The sequence below is a fragment of the Idiotropiscis lumnitzeri genome, chromosome 8 (genome assembly GCF_059441095.1).
Source record: "Idiotropiscis lumnitzeri isolate Australia: NSW breed Sydney's pygmy pipehorse chromosome 8, RoL_Ilum_1.0, whole genome shotgun sequence".
Lineage (NCBI taxonomy): Eukaryota > Metazoa > Chordata > Actinopteri > Syngnathiformes > Syngnathidae > Idiotropiscis > Idiotropiscis lumnitzeri.
In genome coordinates this window covers 5,222,486-5,240,038 of record NC_142398.1, presented here as the reverse complement: position 1 = coordinate 5,240,038, position 17,553 = coordinate 5,222,486, and the positions used below count along the sequence as shown (strand labels likewise).

At 45.6% G+C, this 17,553-nt stretch overlaps 1 protein-coding gene across 1 annotated transcript in view; it reads right to left on the bottom strand.

Annotated features, from left to right (window-relative positions):
- The window catches only part of LOC148331814 (complement C3-like), a 41,929-nt gene that overhangs the window by 1,421 nt on the left and 22,955 nt on the right, over positions 1–17,553 (bottom strand). The window contains exons 23-44 of the mRNA XM_088301725.1: positions 16,243–16,328; positions 15,401–15,540; positions 15,097–15,306; positions 14,023–14,083; positions 9,700–9,783; positions 9,409–9,612; positions 9,230–9,305; positions 8,984–9,146; positions 8,781–8,888; positions 8,132–8,291; positions 6,926–7,086; positions 6,619–6,774; positions 5,548–5,607; positions 5,394–5,484; positions 3,695–3,746; positions 3,483–3,570; positions 3,199–3,288; positions 2,968–3,073; positions 1,402–1,491; positions 1,237–1,320; positions 258–338; positions 31–178 (exon numbers count right to left, since the gene is read on the bottom strand). Of these exons, the coding sequence (XP_088157851.1) occupies positions 31–178; positions 258–338; positions 1,237–1,320; positions 1,402–1,491; positions 2,968–3,073; positions 3,199–3,288; positions 3,483–3,570; positions 3,695–3,746; positions 5,394–5,484; positions 5,548–5,607; positions 6,619–6,774; positions 6,926–7,086; positions 8,132–8,291; positions 8,781–8,888; positions 8,984–9,146; positions 9,230–9,305; positions 9,409–9,612; positions 9,700–9,783; positions 14,023–14,083; positions 15,097–15,306; positions 15,401–15,540; positions 16,243–16,328 (2,499 nt within the window). The remainder of the gene's footprint in view (positions 1–30; positions 179–257; positions 339–1,236; positions 1,321–1,401; positions 1,492–2,967; positions 3,074–3,198; positions 3,289–3,482; positions 3,571–3,694; positions 3,747–5,393; positions 5,485–5,547; positions 5,608–6,618; positions 6,775–6,925; positions 7,087–8,131; positions 8,292–8,780; positions 8,889–8,983; positions 9,147–9,229; positions 9,306–9,408; positions 9,613–9,699; positions 9,784–14,022; positions 14,084–15,096; positions 15,307–15,400; positions 15,541–16,242; positions 16,329–17,553) is intronic.

The following is a 17,553-nucleotide window of genomic DNA, read 5'->3' as shown; positions in this document are numbered from 1 at the left end:
TCGGCATGAACTTGAGTGGCTCTAAATTACCTGTTGTTGTCCGTGTCCACATCCCACTGGTCCTCCTTGGGGCCGATGAGAAGGTATTGGGAGCCCACCTTCAAGTCCAGTCCCTCTCTGCAGCCCCCGTGGGACACAAACATCCTTTTCTGACCGGCTTTCACACCTGCCTCCACGCCTGTTCGGACCGTTTCACACCTGCTAAGTGGAGTTCCCCCTAAGCACCCACTTCCGCATACCAAAAAGGAAGTACTTACCCAGTTTGATGACTCGTGTGATCTCCATCTCATACTTGTCGTAATAACTCTGTTGGATGCTTACCACCTTTACCTGGAAAACTGAACAAAAAAGAAGAAAAAACAGCTCGTCACTAGCAAGGTTTATTAGGGTTGGTTAAATGGTTAGAGCTGTGTGGGGGTTAGATATTGGGGTCAGAGATAAGAGTTATAGTTTGGGGCCTCTGGTTAGGGTAGTCAGGCAGCTGGAGGTCATAGGGTTTAGGTTTTGGGGACCCAAGGTTTGGTTTGTGGATTTAGATTTAAGGATTTGGATGTCAAGGTTAGTGGTAAGGTCCGGTCATGAGGTTTAAGGTTGCGAGTGTGCGGTTAGAGTTGAACCAGAGAGTTATGCTTACGGGTGAAGGTGTTTAGGAGGAGGGGGTTAATGTTGAGGTTGGATTGGAGGGCTTTAGTATTATGGGAAAGAGGTTTTGGGCTGGGGAGCTGGTTTACGTGTGTGACCCTGGGGGACATGCTTTTTTTTTCTGCTGTGCTACAATAAAGTGTAATTGCACATCCACTCCAGTAGTTGGCAGTGGTGCACTCCATGCCCGTTGTGCACAGCGAGTATTAACAATGGTGTAGGTTTGTTTTGTAATGAAAATGCTATTATTCATAGTCTCAGCAGAGAGTGGCTAGTGGGGGAGGGGGGGCGCAAATTGTTTTCTAGGGGGCGTAACAGAAAATAATTGAGAGGCACTGGTTTAGGTTTCGCGTTGGGTTATGAGGGTTTGGGCTGGGGTGGGTAATTCTGACTTCATTACAACTCCGCAAGAGACATTTAGAGACTGAGATGTGGCCCGAGTTAGGGTCAGATATGAGGAATGGATAGAAGATTACAGCGTAAGGGTTGGTATTGTGATTTTAAGGTTGCCTTCTATGTTCACCTGGGTGAACAAGGAGGGAAAAACACAGGAGCGTGAAAGTGTCTTTAATATTATGAGGGTCTAAAAAGTACCGTGGTGCAGAGACTTGCAGGCAAAGGCTTCTCTCTCCTTGGCACCGAAGCTCTCGCTGTCTGCTTTGGCGATGCAGCAGTCACCTGTGGAGGCGAGTCAAACAGAATGGTTAGGGTTAAAGTCTCCATTTTTTTTTTTTGGTTTGGTTGTTTGTCTGTGTTTACCCTGCGTGCAGCGGCAGATGTTTTCCTTGCAGATATGCGTCAGATCTCCCTGGTTCTGGGGGGGCGTGTAGGTCTTACTGCAGCGATTGTCTAACGACCAAAAGATATTAGTATTACCAAAGACGGACACTTAGCTATAGTTATCGGTCCATTCCACCCTTCCGAGCTTACACTTTTGTACTTATTCATAAAAATAACTGCCCTCTGTCTTCGTCCTTTTAAAGCGTTTCCATCCTTGCATTTAACACTCCATGCCCCGTTTCCTCAAAAAAAAAAACCCTAAAAAAACAGCGCCTGTGCATGACGACAGGCTAACAGCAGAGGGTTAATAATTTGCTACAAAACACCTGATTAACAGCTCTCCACATTATTAGACTGGGTTGTATCTATATGGTGGCGCCCAAGAGGTAGCGAAGGAAATTTGTACATAAATGATTGCAAACATTAGAATAAGCCTACATTTACTTATATTCACACAATAAGGGTGAATGCAGGTCTTTTGTCACCACGTCATCATGTCACGTGACAACAAAAATCTAATTATTACACATCACCAAATTGTATAGCATACTCGCAAATAATAAAACAATAAAATAAAGACTGAAGAAATATAACTGACACAAAACATGCATTTTAAATGCATTTACACTGCTAAGTGCCGCAAAGCATGCTGGGAGCGTGTTCTACCAGAACCATCCACAGATTATGTTCCTCAACTGACTTTAAATTGATGTTGTCACACGTGGCAAATTCATAGATGAGCTTTAACACCATTATAACATAACAAGCATGCATGCTGATGGCTATTTTTGAGAAGAAAAAAGAATTCTCACAATCACAATTTCATATTTTTTAGAGGAAAAAAAGTTGTTGATGCAAGAAACAAAGTTTTATTTTTTTCTCAAGATAAAAGTACATGAAAAGAACAACTAATGTATTTAGTGGGGACAAAACAAGAATAAGCTAAATTTAATAATATACTTACAATATATAAATATTATATATATATATATATATATATATATATATATATATATATATATATATATATATATATATATATATATATATATATATATATATATATATATATATATATTAAAAGTTTAATAAGGGAAGTAAGTAATGTTTCAAAAAATGAATTCCATTGATCCATCCATTATCCGAAGCGCGTATCTTGACAAGGATTGTGGACATGCGGGAGTCTATCACAGCTGGTATGCAGTCAACTGAACTGGTTGCCAGCCAATCAGATGAACAAACATTCACACTCGATCATGCTTAGGAACAATAATGAATTCATTTTTTTAATGCAACTTTATTCTCGTATTATTCCTTTTACTTTAAAAAAGGTGCCTTTTTTTCTCCAAGCAAATTGATAATAATTTGGAAAAATGCACTTTTTGTTCGCAAAAATAGGAATTTGTTCTTATATACATTCTATACTAAGGAATAAGTTTTTGTAATAATTAATAATTAAAACCGCAGTTCCAGAACCACTGCAGGTATACCTATTAAGTGGAGTATCTATAAGTATAAATTCAGTGTGTAGTATATGAGCCGTACCAGGATTGTAGTATTCGTACACGGTGACGGAGGAGGGCTGCAGGAGGCCAACTTTGAAATTCTGCTGGAGTCTGAAGATTAGGATTTCAGGTTCCATGTGGGACACCTGAGCCGAGAAGAAGAGCAATACAATACATCTTTATTAATATAGTTCTTACACCAGCTGAGCCAGGACCTCAAGAGACCCTGGAGAACCGGATCCGAGGGCCCGGTTCCAGTTGTGGCGACTACCTTGAACAGGTGGATGATGAAGGATCCCCTGTCGCTGAGATGGTCCACCATCTTGAAGTTGTTGATGTAGCGGTCCACCGAATTGGACAGCTGTACACGCACACACACGCAGCACCATCCACACGTGCACACGCACACAAACGCACCCCCCCCACACACACACACGCACTTTAGCATTACTATTATCAACACCAATTAGAATATTTGTCATAACCCTCAGGGACAAAAATTGCATGGAGCCCAGAGGGTTCAAGAAAATCCAAAATATAAAATAAAATATGTACCAACTCCAGGTCCGACGTTACGGGAGTGAAGCCCGTGGGCAGGCTGAGGTCCAGCACCACCATCCTAACATCACTGGATCCTAACGCCCTGTGCCACGCCAATACATTAGCACATGTCGTGGCATTTACTGAGTCAGCGATTCATTTAGCCCACAGGGATTATTTGAGGAGAGGACCTTGAAGTTGCTGGCACCTTCCGGCGGCGCTCTCACCTGACTTTGATGGTCATCAGGTAGGTCTTCTCCACGTCGGCGGTAGGCTTTTCTGTAGTGGTTAAAGAAAAAAAATCACTGTTTAGGCTGACCACTATTTCTGCCAAGCAACATGTCACATGAGCAGGATAATGAAAGTCAGTGATTTGATCATAGTCCACTTGTCAAATCTGTATATTACGCACATTTTGAGGTAAATACAATTTTGCTTTCCTTTGTTGAGTTTTAAGGGGTGCTAATTGGCTGTGTCCAGCCACAAAAGCTAAAGCTCACGATTTGTCGATGTGTCTTATTAGCTTAACTAGGTAAACGTGCTAGTGCCAGGAATGGTCACTTGGCCTCACGTTAGTAGCACGACTATAGCATTTTGCGCTAGTAACAACTTTGCATTACTTTACAGATAATACAGGTAGTTAGCTAATGAACCATCCATCCATCATCCAAGCTTCTCCTCAAGAGCACATCCGCGCTCACACTCATACCTAGGGACAATTTAGTGTGTTCAATTAATTCACCATGAATGTTTTTGGAATGTGGAAGGAAACCGGAGTACCCAGAGAAAACCCACACAGGTACAGGGAGAACATGTAAACTCCACACAGGAAAGAGCTGGATACGAACCCTTGACCTTGGCACTCTGAGGCGTACGTGCTAACCAGTCGACCGTGACATCACTAATGAACCAAACTTCAGATTGAGAACTGTTAGCTTAGCTAGCTAAGCATGCTAACAGTGGACGAGTACAAGTTTATCACTTGAGAAGCATGAAGCTAGTATAACAGATAACACAGCATGGTATTATTTAACTATTTTTTTGTGTTTAAAGAATTATGCAAATGGATGCAGTTGAGTAGATTTTGGTCAGAAAGATTAATCCTCACAAACCTCCTAGCTTTGTTAGTAGGGATGTGAAGATTCATTGAAAAGCGATTCAATAACGATATGAACTTAAAATATGCATTGATATAAAAAAGTAAAAGATTTGATTTGCAACGTCATGTTTACCGGAGCCGCTCTCGTCTCTGCTATAAACAAACTGCATGCGCACAATTACTTATACGGTGTAAAACTCCCTCCCATTGCTGCGCAGCGAGCACCTAAAAAAGAAACGCGTTGCGGCTGATGCCCGATTTAATGTCTCACATAGAGACAGTTGTGTCTGAAAGCGAGCAGTAGTTAGCACACATTGGCTACCGTGTACGTTTGATGGAACGTCACACACAATGTCCTGTTGTGGAACGGTAACATATCATAAAGTCTACTGTGGATTATGCCAGCAATAGTCAGCCAAATCACGTTTATTAAAAAACAAAATATTTTTTTTAGATACACCGGTGATTAACATCGAAAACAGAAAAAGCACATGTGCTAACCGGAGACCGCACTGAGTGTTACATTTTTGAACTCGGAAATCTCAGCACCAAAAGTAACACAAAATGACCCATTTGACACTAGCCATAAACGGCAACACCCAACAATAGAATATAACCTACCTAGTTTGTAAGAAGACAAAAAGGTTGCCTGTTGATTATAGACGTATTGAAATGACTTGGCACATACTGCATTTTCGATCTTGGTTACATTTTGGTTTTGGAAAAACAAACAAACAAACAAATATACAAGTAAAAATAATTAAGATTGAGCTGAGCTGTGAATTATTAGACTGCCTTCGGGAATGTGCTTTAGCCAGACGACTCACCGCTGGATTCCTCAATGCCAACACTAAGCTCAAAGTGTTGGCACGGTGTCTTTTCGTCCACCTCATGCAGCTGGTTGTAATATGTCACCACCTGGAGTCACAACACACAAGTTAATTGATGCTTTGATGGCACCCATCTTAGCGCCTGTCTTACCTCCAGTATCCCCTCCCCACTGCCGGTGGCCTCCACGGTCAGGTCTAGATTAGCTGGAAGCTGCACAGAAGAAAACCGAAGCAGAGAAAGCATGCTGGTTAAATAACAGTGAAAGCTAAGACTGAAACGAAAGTTCCTACTTCTCTAATGTTAGTGGTAGTGCTAACGTCACAATCTTACATTGAAAGCATTAGTCGAAAGCTAACTTCTGAGAAAATCTGAGCTAACTCTGAAAGCTGACTAAATCTGACATTGGAAGATGACTGTTGAATACGTTAGAAGGTTGTGACAACAAGCGAAACGTTAGACACCCTGAACGCTAAGAGTGGAGGTAACGTGAAAAGACCAAGTCCGATTCTGACATCCGAAGGTTGTGTTACTCTTCAAAATAAGGACCCAGAGGAAAAAGACAGAGGAAAAGCGTTGAATTTAGAAAATTTTATTTTCAAATACAATATTTAACCTTAAATAAGACGTCAAATCAACTATGGTGGGAAAGTGTGTATTGCTTCTCCTCAATAGATAAATTTAAAAAAATTAAATTGATTAAAGAGAAACAAACTAAATAAAACTATCAAGAGAAAAATACCATTCAAATCATCTTGTAGTAAATCACATTTTTGTCCTCCAAATTTCCTCTTAGGTGCTTGTAATTGAGGCACAAATCGAACGTCATAGTGTAGCCTCTGCCCACATCAAGCATTTTTTTTTTTTTAAATCTTTCGACAATTTTTAAAAATAAGGTCTGAGGGTCGAGGTCGGAAAGTTGGCCAGATCGCGGCCGTAGGGCGAGGGACTGACAGGCAAAAAAAGGGCCAAGTGCCCAGAGCTCTGGAGGTAAGTTGAACGCCAACTTCGGAATCTAACAAAACGGTAACGTAGGAAGCAATAATGGACGCTATCTTTAAAAGAAAGCTGGTCCTCCATTTTTAGAACATTACAGGTCACTTGAGAAGCTAACTTCCAAAGCTAATATTGAAGCTAACTAAAAGTAACATTAGAGGCAAAGTTAGGAAGTTTGGTGCGACCACATGTCTTCCTGTGCTGTCTTGTCCTGTGTGTGTTTCTCACCCGGGACGAGTGGGCGGCGTATGCGGTCCTGGCGTTGAAGTGGTATCGGATATCACGTCGGCCAGCGATCTTGACATCCACGTCCAGGGAGAGCTTGCTAGCGACCCGAGACTTCATCAGGTACTCGGACAGCGCTTGCAGCACCACCATGGTGGACTGACACCGACATAGACAACAACATTAACAATCAACGCAGAAAGTTTTGCAGGGTACAAATAGACAAGCATTTACATTTACAGTAAGAACAATTTGGAGTCTTTATGAAATTGATGATTAATATCTTTTGTAATTAAAAAGTAAGCTATACCTGAGTGGACCCATAGCCTCCGCCCATTCTGCGCTGGCTGTTGATCCACTGGAAAGCTTTCCCGGCCTCCTGCATGCGACCCATCTGGACCAGGGCCAGCAATGCATAACCCGTTGCTTCCAGCGAGAACAGATGATTGTGTGCGTCTGGCCAGTGGCTGCCTGCATGACGGGTGGGTGAGGTGCGGGCTCAAATTAGTTTAGTAATTCTTTTTGTCACCACTCAGCAACATTTAAACCCAAACCCTGGCTAGAAACTGCAATTTCAAGTCTTAAACCTCACTATAAACCTCACTTTGAAAGCCTTACTCTCCCTACAAATCCGAACTTGAAACTGTCATTTCAAATGCTAAATCTGGTTTGAGAAGTGACTTTAGTCCTCAAACCATAAATAACCAAATAAACAAATAAACCCCGGCTTCAAACCATCATTTGAAACCTTACCCATCATTAGAAAAGCCCATGAAACACTAATGTTGGTAAAATGCTGGTAAAATCTAAAACCCAATTTGCAGACTGCTGTATGAAACCCCAATGCAGCGTTGAAACCCTACTTTCAAACCCTAATCCTGACAACCAATCCTAATGTAAAAGCCCGACCCTTGTTTGAAACCCAAAGCCTGACTTGAAACCTTAATTTCAAAACCTAACGCTAGTTTGAACCCCTACTTCCGTCTTGAGGCCCTACTTTAAAACCCTAATATAGGTTTGGAACTCCACTTTGAAACCATAATCCTAACTAGAAGCCCCGATTTAAAACCTTCAGATCCACTTGAAACCCTAACAGTAGCTACACTCCCTAACTTGAACCATTTAACTGTCTTGAAACCCTATTTGCAACGTTAAACCTAATCTTGGCTAGAAATCCTAAATTGAAGTAATAACCCTGGGCCTAAACACTGTATGAAAACAACATTTTTTATTGTCATTTCACCTTGCTTGTCCCACTCACCATAAAAAGCACAAGCACAACCGTTAACTCATTTCAAAATGAACTGTTGTGACTTTGGGCTTGTCCCATTTATTTGGCATCTTTCCTGATGCAAGCAACACATTTTTTTGTTGTCCAGGTTTGGGAACTAGCACTCTGCTAGCTTAATGCTATCAAATAAAGTGAAATGCCATAGACGAGTTAATGGGAATTTGCATTAAGACTATGGTCATGAAAAGCATTCCAACAGCTTCTATTTATAAATAAACAAAGTACCATCAGGGGATGCTGCGAGGAGCTGTCTGGTGAGGTCGTCGGCGGCTGAGCCTATTCCCGTTAAGGCGAGCGCATAGCAGGCAATGGCTACCGTGTACGGCCTCCGACCCGATGTAGTCAGTGCGTTCCTCAGGAACTCAGTTGTGCGAATGATAGCCTGCTGTATGGGCATACAGCAGCTCAGATTAACCTTTGAACTAGATGAGCAACACTGAGATGAATTTTCAGGATGAATTTAAAATGGACTATAGCCTTCACCACAAATGAACTTAATTTCACCTGTAAACCTTTGTAAACTATATTAAATGTTTCAGTTGTTATTGTACTCCACCATAGAAAGTCACAAAATGTACATATAGTGAAATAGTATGTAATTTTCTCACAAATCGACTAACTCAGCTAACCACAAAGCAATTATTCTCTTGGATGAATGGCAACACAGGTTAATTGGACCATCTGCAATCCAGTGGAAGAACATTTAATAGTTCTGCCTATCACTATATGTGACTGGCATAGATAATGTCGGTGACCAAGATACATAATTTATAGTTAATAAATCATTTTGGAACCAATTAAATGAAATTGTATTATTTCCTGAGGTTTCTTATGGCACACTAATGTCATGCCATCAATGGCGGAAATGACTCACCTCTAGATTAGGCTGGTTGCATTGTATTCCCGCCTGCTTGGCCTCCGCCAGGGCGATGACAACAAATGCCGTCAGCGTGATCTCGGGGTCACCACCCCGCAAGCCGCCCTACGTGCACAAACAACATGACACACCCTGTCTTAAAACCCTATACGGAAACCTCTTATTTACACGCGTATTGATTTTCCTAATGTGTGTCTTACAGTCATGGTTGTACTGTAGACGGGGTTGTCCTCCACAAAGTGTCCCCTGAGCAGTTTGAGCTTGTTGAGCACTAGGTAGCCGAGCGGATCGCACACCTGCTGTGTGTCCACGCCGATGACCGAGTGAGCCATAGAGAACACTTTCACCACGTACGCCGTGATCCTAAGCACCAGACAAATATGCACTTCTTCTGATTATGAATTATGATTAGGATTCTTATGAATGGTTGCGTGGCTTTTATGTACCAAGTGCTTGCGCCCTCCCTCCTGTAGGGTGGGTAAGAGCCTTCACTCTTCTTGTACACCAGCTGGTTCTCATAGCCTGAAAACATCACAAATGGGCTGTCACAGAAAAAAATACACCACGGTGCGACATGATTTAGAGATGATGATTGTGTAACATCCATCCATTCATCAATCCTGACCTCTCCTGATATATTTCAGCGCGTCAGCCTTGCGCTCCACCCCCACGGCCTCCCAGTCGTTGGTCTTCTCCAGGTAGATGGTGGCAATGAGTGGCAGTGTGATGGAGGCCAGGTTTTGCTCCACACAGCCGCCCGGCATGCGTATCAGAGACGCCAGTGAATCCTCGCTGAAGGAGTTGTCGATGCTGTCGGCCAACACGTTCCCTGGGGGAGGTTAGCGGAACGAGGGACTGTGTCATGGACCTTTACGTTGGCAGAACTCGGCACCTATAATTCCATTTGGCGACTGACCTCGGACGTTGATGAATGTTTCTGGTGCTGAGTTTGGCACCACACCCTCCAGTTCCACCTTGCCCACCTGAACGGTCTGCTTACCTGTACACCAAGAAGGCAAAAGGCAAAGTTCACTGGTATCACATAAAATACAAAAATGTATTGATATCAGACAAGTTTTTCAATGCATTCAATTCATTTCAAACAGTATTCAGATGCTGTTCGAGGTTTTGTACAAAGAGCAAATAAAACAGATGTGAGTATTTTAGATACATTGCAGATACCATTAATATGAGACCTAATACGGGTCCTTGAGGAACCCCATAAGTGACCTTTGTGTGAGGATCGCTCCCCAGCCGGGGCTGGGAAGCGGTGTGGGTGGATTCTTAAGGCGCAGACAAGGTAAAATATGGTAGGAACAATATTTATTGTGGCCGGCAAAAAACAATTTACAGTCGATAGGCAAGGGGAGTTGCTATCAGAGACAATAGTGGAGCTATACTTACAGACGCCGGGCGACGTGAACGAAAAACACTGGGGGAACAACCTTCCCCCAGGAAAAGAAAAACGATTAACAAAAGGAGCTTGCAACGCAAGAAAACCGAAAACAAGAATGTCCTTCCTCCAAAGGGTAAGGTTAAATCCAATCATCGAAAAACACAAAGCGAGCCGAAACGTAGCTGAAGACATAAACAAGGTAACAATAAGCACGATCAAGACACGGAGCAAAGGTTGGCAAAGACTATAGCAAAGGCACAAGGCGAGAGCAAGTTGGTCAGCAATAATCCGACACGCGGAGGTGCGTGTCGGAGGCTTATATAGTCAGTAATCACTGGCGTGATGAGTTACAGCTGAGCGTCTCGTGAGCTCGCCCCGCTCGTGGCCGCGTCTCCGGGCAACGCGCCCTCGACCCCGCCCACTCTGCTGCAACGACGAGGCACGGATCGTGACAGTACCCCCCCCTTAACGGACGGATTCCAGACGTCCCAAACAACACAAATACACAGTCCAAGAACAAGGGTGGGCGGAAGGGGTTGGGAGGTGGGACCACCACCCGAGTTCGAGACCGGTCTGGCGGATGTCCGGGAGGCCAGACCAGGGACAGGAACGTGGAACGGTGGCTGGTCGTCGAGCCCCGCCGGGACTGGAACGTGGAGCGGCGGCTGGTCGTCGAGCCCCGCCGGGACTGGAACGTGGAGCGGCGGCTGATCGTCGAACCCCGTCGAGACGGGAACGTGGACTTGAGGCGGACGCACGATGTGCTCCGCCGAGACGTGAACTTGGGACGGACGCAGGGAGTGCTCCGCTTGAACGTGGACTTGACCTTGAGACGGACGCCGGGCGTGCTCCGCCTGAACGAGAACTTGGGACGAACGCACGACGTGCTCCGCCGGAACGTGAACTTGGGACGAACGCAGGACGTGCACCGCCGGAACAGGAACTTGAAGCGCCAGAACGGGGCTCAGCAGTTGGCGAGGAGCCGGGACGGGGCTCAGCAGCTGGCGGGGAGCCGGGACGGGGCTCAGCAGCTGGCGGGGAGCCGGGACGGGGCTCAGCAGCTGGCGGGGAGCCGGGACGGGGCTCAGCAGCTGGCGGGGAGCCCGGAACGGGGCTCAGCAGCTGGCGAGGAGGCGGCGTGGTCTGCCGCAGCTGGCGAGGAGGCGGCGTGGTCTGCCGCAGCTGGCGAAGGGGCGGCATGGTCTGTGCCGCTGACGGAGAGGCTGCGGCGGGCCGGGCGCAGCAGGTGGACCGGGCGTAGCCGAGACGGGGAACCTGATCCCTAACCTGCACGCCCTCCTCGGCGGACCGTAGGCAATGCGCGTAGCAAAACGGGCTCCAATTTTGGATTGAAAGGCGCCCCCAGTCGATGACTGGGTTGTGTGAGGTTAGCCACGGAATTCCTAGCACGACGGGGGCTGACCTGGCCGGCATGACGAAGAAGGAGCGCTTCTCGATATGGTTACCCGACAACTTTAAGGTAAGAGGCTCGGTTAAGCGCCGGACATCGGCCAGCTCGCGCCCGTCGAGGTCATAGATTTTTTTGGATCTATCGAGCTCGGTGACCACGCAGCCGAGTCGGGACACTAAGCCCGCATCAATAAAGCATTCGTCAGCGCCAGAGTCAATGAGTGCGCGAATCTTGATGCTACCACCGAGTCCCATGATCTCCCCGGCCATCTCCAGTCTCAAGGGGGTACCGGGACTGTCCGGATCCCCTGCCACGCTGGCAGCCGGCTCTTGTCGGGGTTCTTTGGCCGCGGAGGAGCGGTCCGCGGACTCACAGTTAGTTGGGGGGCGAGGAGACGATCCCTGGCGAGCGGCCTTCTCCGGGCACCCTGCTACTCGGTGTCCTGGCAGGCCACAGTAGAAGCACGCCCCCGTGCTGCGCCGACGCTCCCTCTCACGAAGATCCGGGCGGCCCGGACCCGGCTGCCTGGACTCGTCGGAGGTTGACCACTCGGAATCCCGGATGCGTGGACGTTCGGGACGGCGCTGCTCCCACTCCCGCTCTCGAAGCTGCTCCCGGGGCGCCTGGCGGGTTGCCCCTATCTGCATGGGCTCGTCAGCCGGTGCAGGCTCTGGTACCCGGAAAAGCGGTAGCTCGGCACGGCGCTGCTCCACCCCTCGCTCTCGGCGACGCTCTCGCAGGCGGTTGTCCAGCCGAATCGCCAGGGTGATCAGCTCCTCCAGCGTCTCGGCGTTGTCACGGGCTGCCAGCTCATCTTTTAGAGCCGAGTTCAGGCCTCTCCGGAACACGGACCTCAGGGCGCAGTCGTCGAACCCACTCTCGGCTGCTCGGATGCGGAAGGTGATCGAATAATCCGCAACAGATCGTGAGCCCTGGATACAGTCCAACAGTTCGGCTCCGGCCTCCTTCCCGCGGACCGGGTGGTGGAACACCCTTTGAAACTCGGCGAGGAAGTTAGGAAATGAGGAGCGGATTGCTGGGTGCGCGTTGCTCACGGCCATGGCCCATGCACTCGCTTGACCAGTCAGGAGGCTCATCATAAAAGCTACTTTTGAGCTGTCTAGCGCATAGGTTAGGGGCTGCTGGTCAAAAATCAGCATACAATGATGAATAAATGGGCCGCAAAGGCCAGGCTCTCCGCCGTAGCGGTCGGGATGAGCCAGGTTAGGCTCCTTAACCGGGTAACCTGGGGGCGGAACCCCGGAAGGGGGATCGACCGGGTTGGGAACCGGCGAGGCAGGGTGAACTGGGGTACTCAGTCGGACCCCTAGGCTCATGAGTTGCTGGACCAGTTGGCCGACCGCGACGCGCAGGGTCGCGAGCTCGGTCGCCTGTTGGCCCACTAAGCGTCCTTGGCTGGTCAAGGCATGAAAAATTTTCTCCTTGTCTGCAGAATCCATGGTCGGATTATTCTGTGAGGATCGCTCCCCAGCCGGGGCTGGGAAGCGGTGTGGGTGGATTCTTAAGGCGCAGACAAGGGAAAATATGGTAGGAACAATATTTATTGTGGCCGGCAAAAAACAATTTACAGTCGATAGGCAAGGGGAGTTGCTATCAGAGACAATAGTGGAGCTATACTTACAGACGCCGGGCGACGTGAACGAAAAACACTGGGGGAACAACCTTCCCCCAGGAAAAGAAAAACGATTAACAAAAGGAGCTTGCAACGCAAGAAAACCGAAAACAAGAATGTCCTTCCTCCAAAGGGTAAGGTTAAATCCAATCATCGAAAAACACAAAGCGAGCCGAAACGTAGCTGAAGACATAAACAAGGTAACAATAAGCACGATCAAGACACGGAGCAAAGGTTGGCAAAGACTATAGCAAAGGCACAAGGCGAGAGCAAGTTGGTCAGCAATAATCCGACACGCGGAGGTGCGTGTCGGAGGCTTATATAGTCAGTAATCACTGGCGTGATGAGTTACAGCTGAGCGTCTCGTGAGCTCGCCCCGCTCGTGGCCGCGTCTCCGGGCAACGCGCCCTCGACCCCGCCCACTCTGCTGCAACGACGAGGCACGGATCGTGACACTTTGATAGCTAGGATTGTATATTGTTAAGATGATACCGATCATCCAAGTCATTTTGTCCCAATGTTGCTAAATGAAACTGGATTAAGGGGGATGCATTTTACCAAAAATCACAGGGGCGTGAAAAATAGCCAAAATGACTAACATCACCGCTTGGAACCCAAATGGATAACTTCCTGAACCTTTATGGGCATGAATTATTCAGCCTTTTTTGTGGGTCCATTCAGAAATGCCCACCAAATTTCATGCTGCTATGTAAATTGGATTTGGGGGATGGATTTTAAAAAAAAGATAATTGATGGATTGAATAATAATATTAATTGAGACTGAAGCCAAGGTCCACACCTCCTTCAGCTGCTGGGTTCAAGACAGCGCTCCAAACTTTCGTCTTTTGTACGCCATCCATCTGTTCGGGTGCAAATTGAGAACCATTAGTCCCATTGTATCACAAGAGAGACGGAATACAATGCACTGAACTGAGGTCGTGTGTAATTCATTGAATTGTTGATGCGTGGAAGAATACATACTTTTTTTGGAAGAAGAAACATCAAATGTTTCTGAATTTGTCAAAAGCTTTTATTAAATGGAAAATTGTAAGCAGATATTTTCTAGCTATCAGGGAAACGTTTTGATATGAATAATTGTGAATGGCTTTATGCTGTCATTCACTTGAATGAGAGTCGTAGCGAAGGCTCCCTCCGTGGTCACCCGCACGATGGTCGCGGGCCTGCCTCGGGGGCAGAAGACGCCGGAGGAGTCAGATGCACTAATGTGTTGAGGTAAACTTGACCCACTGTATTTTGAGTAATAAATCTATTTTAAGAATACTTAAGTTATTTATTAATTATTAATTTTTTTACGCAAACTTGCAAGATTCATAGTTTGTCCAACGGCCTAAAAACGAAAATGCTTTTGTTCAGCAAGCACCAGTATTTTTTATGAATTACCTCACACAAAGAACCACAAGCTGCTAGTCGCCACTGAAATGCATCGCTTATTGTCTGGTGAGCTGCTCAATTGACATCGTTGTTGCGTTTTTCAGCGAAATGCCTCAGCGGTGTGTGGCGATGCATTGTTCGCATTTTGGGAAGCATCTGAGTTACCCCACCAGAAAATAAAATAAAACAGGGCACGTTAAACGGACCAATTTCGTTCTGAAAAAGAGAGGGAATTTTAAGCCAGTGTCGACGAGTGTTCTTTGCCACAAGCACTCGGAAGATCTCTGCTTTCTCAACTGTTTCTGCTTATTAGGAAGAGTTTGCAAAAAGGTAGGTGTGATTACAATCCATTTTGAAAAACTTGTGTGTTGTGTGTATTGTGACAGCTTGTGTGTACGGTACATGTAGAATTGTAGGAAAATGTGGACATTTTGCTCATATAAAAAACGATTTACAGCCACCGCAATGGAGGGCCACTCACCACCACCCGCAGGAGTTTCTGTACGCGGTCTCCGCCCATCAAGTCTCGGGCCACTACCATCACCTCGATGGGGAGCCTCCCCACCGCCAGGGGCATGATGGTGTAGGGCACCGCCTTCGACGTGCCTGCCGGCAGTGTGACTTCCTGGGTGTGCCGGTCACGGAAGGCCATACTGCACATGTTTTCTGTCTTCATCAGCACCACGCGGACCTGGTGGGGGCAAGGTGTGTTCACATCAGTCGTTACAGTCGGCAGCTATTCAAAAGGCGTCTTCTTCTATTCGCACGAGTTTTGAGTGACTTACGTGCAGGTCGTCGTCACCGTAGTTGTGGATGATGGCTTTAATCTCCACCTGCTCGTTCCTGGCCACCGAGTACGGAAGCTTCAAGTCCACGAAGAAGCGCTTCCACGCCTTGACGTTGTATGGCTCAGCCACACAGAAACCTGACAAATTCATTCAACAAAAAACGGTTGCCAGCCAATCGCAGGGCACACAAAGACGAACAACCATCCACGTTCACACTCATACCTAGGGGCAATTTAGAGTGTTCAATCAACCTGACGTGCATGTTTTTGGAATATGAGAGGAAACTGGAGTAGACCCACGCAGGTAATTAAAAATGCCCTATGAAAATCATTTAATTTTTCTGAAATAACTAAAATATTTTACAATAAAATTCACGTGTTTTACTTGCTTTTTTTTTGTGTAATTTTTTTCACTTTGCTTTTAACTTATGGACCGTCAATGAGAACCTTTTAGAAGCGCTCGACAAATAAAAAGTAATTAGTATCATTAGAGATGTGAATAAAATGTTTTTAAAAAGTTCATTAATAGTACCATTAAATAATTTCCAATTCTTTCAAGTAATTTGAAATGTTATTAAATAAAGGTAATATTTCATGACATAAACAACCATTCAATAATTTCAATCAAAAAAATACTTCATTAATTAATGAAAATTCCATGAAAATAAATACAGACACTCTAAAGAGGAAATTACTATTAAGTGAATACAGATTTCACAAAATAAAACAGCATGAAATAATGCAAGTGCCTTTCAAAATATTGATAAAAATACCAAAAAATCCATCAAATAACGACACATGCCAAGGTACTGAAGGGGACTGTTGTGGGAAAGGTTTTACCAGTGTTGGGTGAGGAGCTGACGGCGAGGACGCCCCACTCTGTGATGCTGTCGGGCAAAGGCTGGCTCAGCTCCGTGGACGCCAGCCTGGCACCAATCAACACATGAACGCATCGTTCCAAAGACCCAAGAAACATTTGAGGGCAAATACAAATGACCTTTTAAAGAAGTACTTGATGTCAAAGGTCTTCAACACAGGTGAGCCTTTGATGTCACGGTTGCGCATCACTTTTGCAAATTTGCTTTCACTTGTCCAGATACTTTTGTCAACATTTTCTTGAAGATCGTTTTGGCCGTTCGCTTGTCCAGATACTTTTGCCAACATTATTTTTTGCCTTCACTTGTCCCAATAATTGTGTGTACATTTCCTTGCCTTCCCTTATTTAGATAAAGTAATCCCTTGTTTGCAGTTAATTGAGACCGGAACATCCTTCAGAAAAGTCAAAAGCTGTGAAGCAGAGGTTGACATTTTTGAAATATTTTTTATTTTATTTTACCTTTTTATTCTAAATGTTTATTTGGGGGGGGGGGGGGTTTACGCCTTTATTACATTGCTATGACCTCCCCAACGTGGATCCACACCTTCTAAATACTTGTTACACGACAAATTTAACTTTAAAATGCGAAATGACAAAATACCAAGCTGCAGTTTGTTAGAGGCAATCTCCAAGCCAATGTTCTGTCGTAATCGTCCCCCCGTCGATTACGACGGAACGTTGGCTAAAAAAGATGTTAACATTTTTATTTTTATCTAAAATGTGCTGAGCTTAACTAGAATCCTGCAATGCATTTTTGCCAAAGGTCATCGTTGACGTTATTTTGCAAAGTGGAAGTGAACCCTTGATTACTTCCGGTGTCAAAGTGCACAGTTGTTCGCTTGGAACAATAATACTAACCAAGACCTTTGGATAAAATGCAAAGCGGGATTCTAGTTAACATAAGCTATTTTAAGACAAACTTTAACAACCATTTAACATTTCCTTGTCTTGCTGAGCCAGCCATGCTTGTGATGCCTGAGTGCGCTCTGCTCACAGTTTTTGAACACAGCTGTTTACTATACGCTTATCCGGCTCGAGTCTGACTAACTGAACGGCACATTTGAAAAAGTTATGAGTTTCCAAACAGAATGTTGGTCAAAAGTGCCGTTCATTTATTAATGTGGACAAAACTGGCGAGATACAACAAAGGAAGATGCTGGGATAATCCACAGCCAATCAGATCACTGGATAATTCCACTCGTGCTCTCATTGGTCAATCTCGCGGCCGGGAAACAATCACACGCCTTGGAGTGCCCGTGGATATATACAGAGCC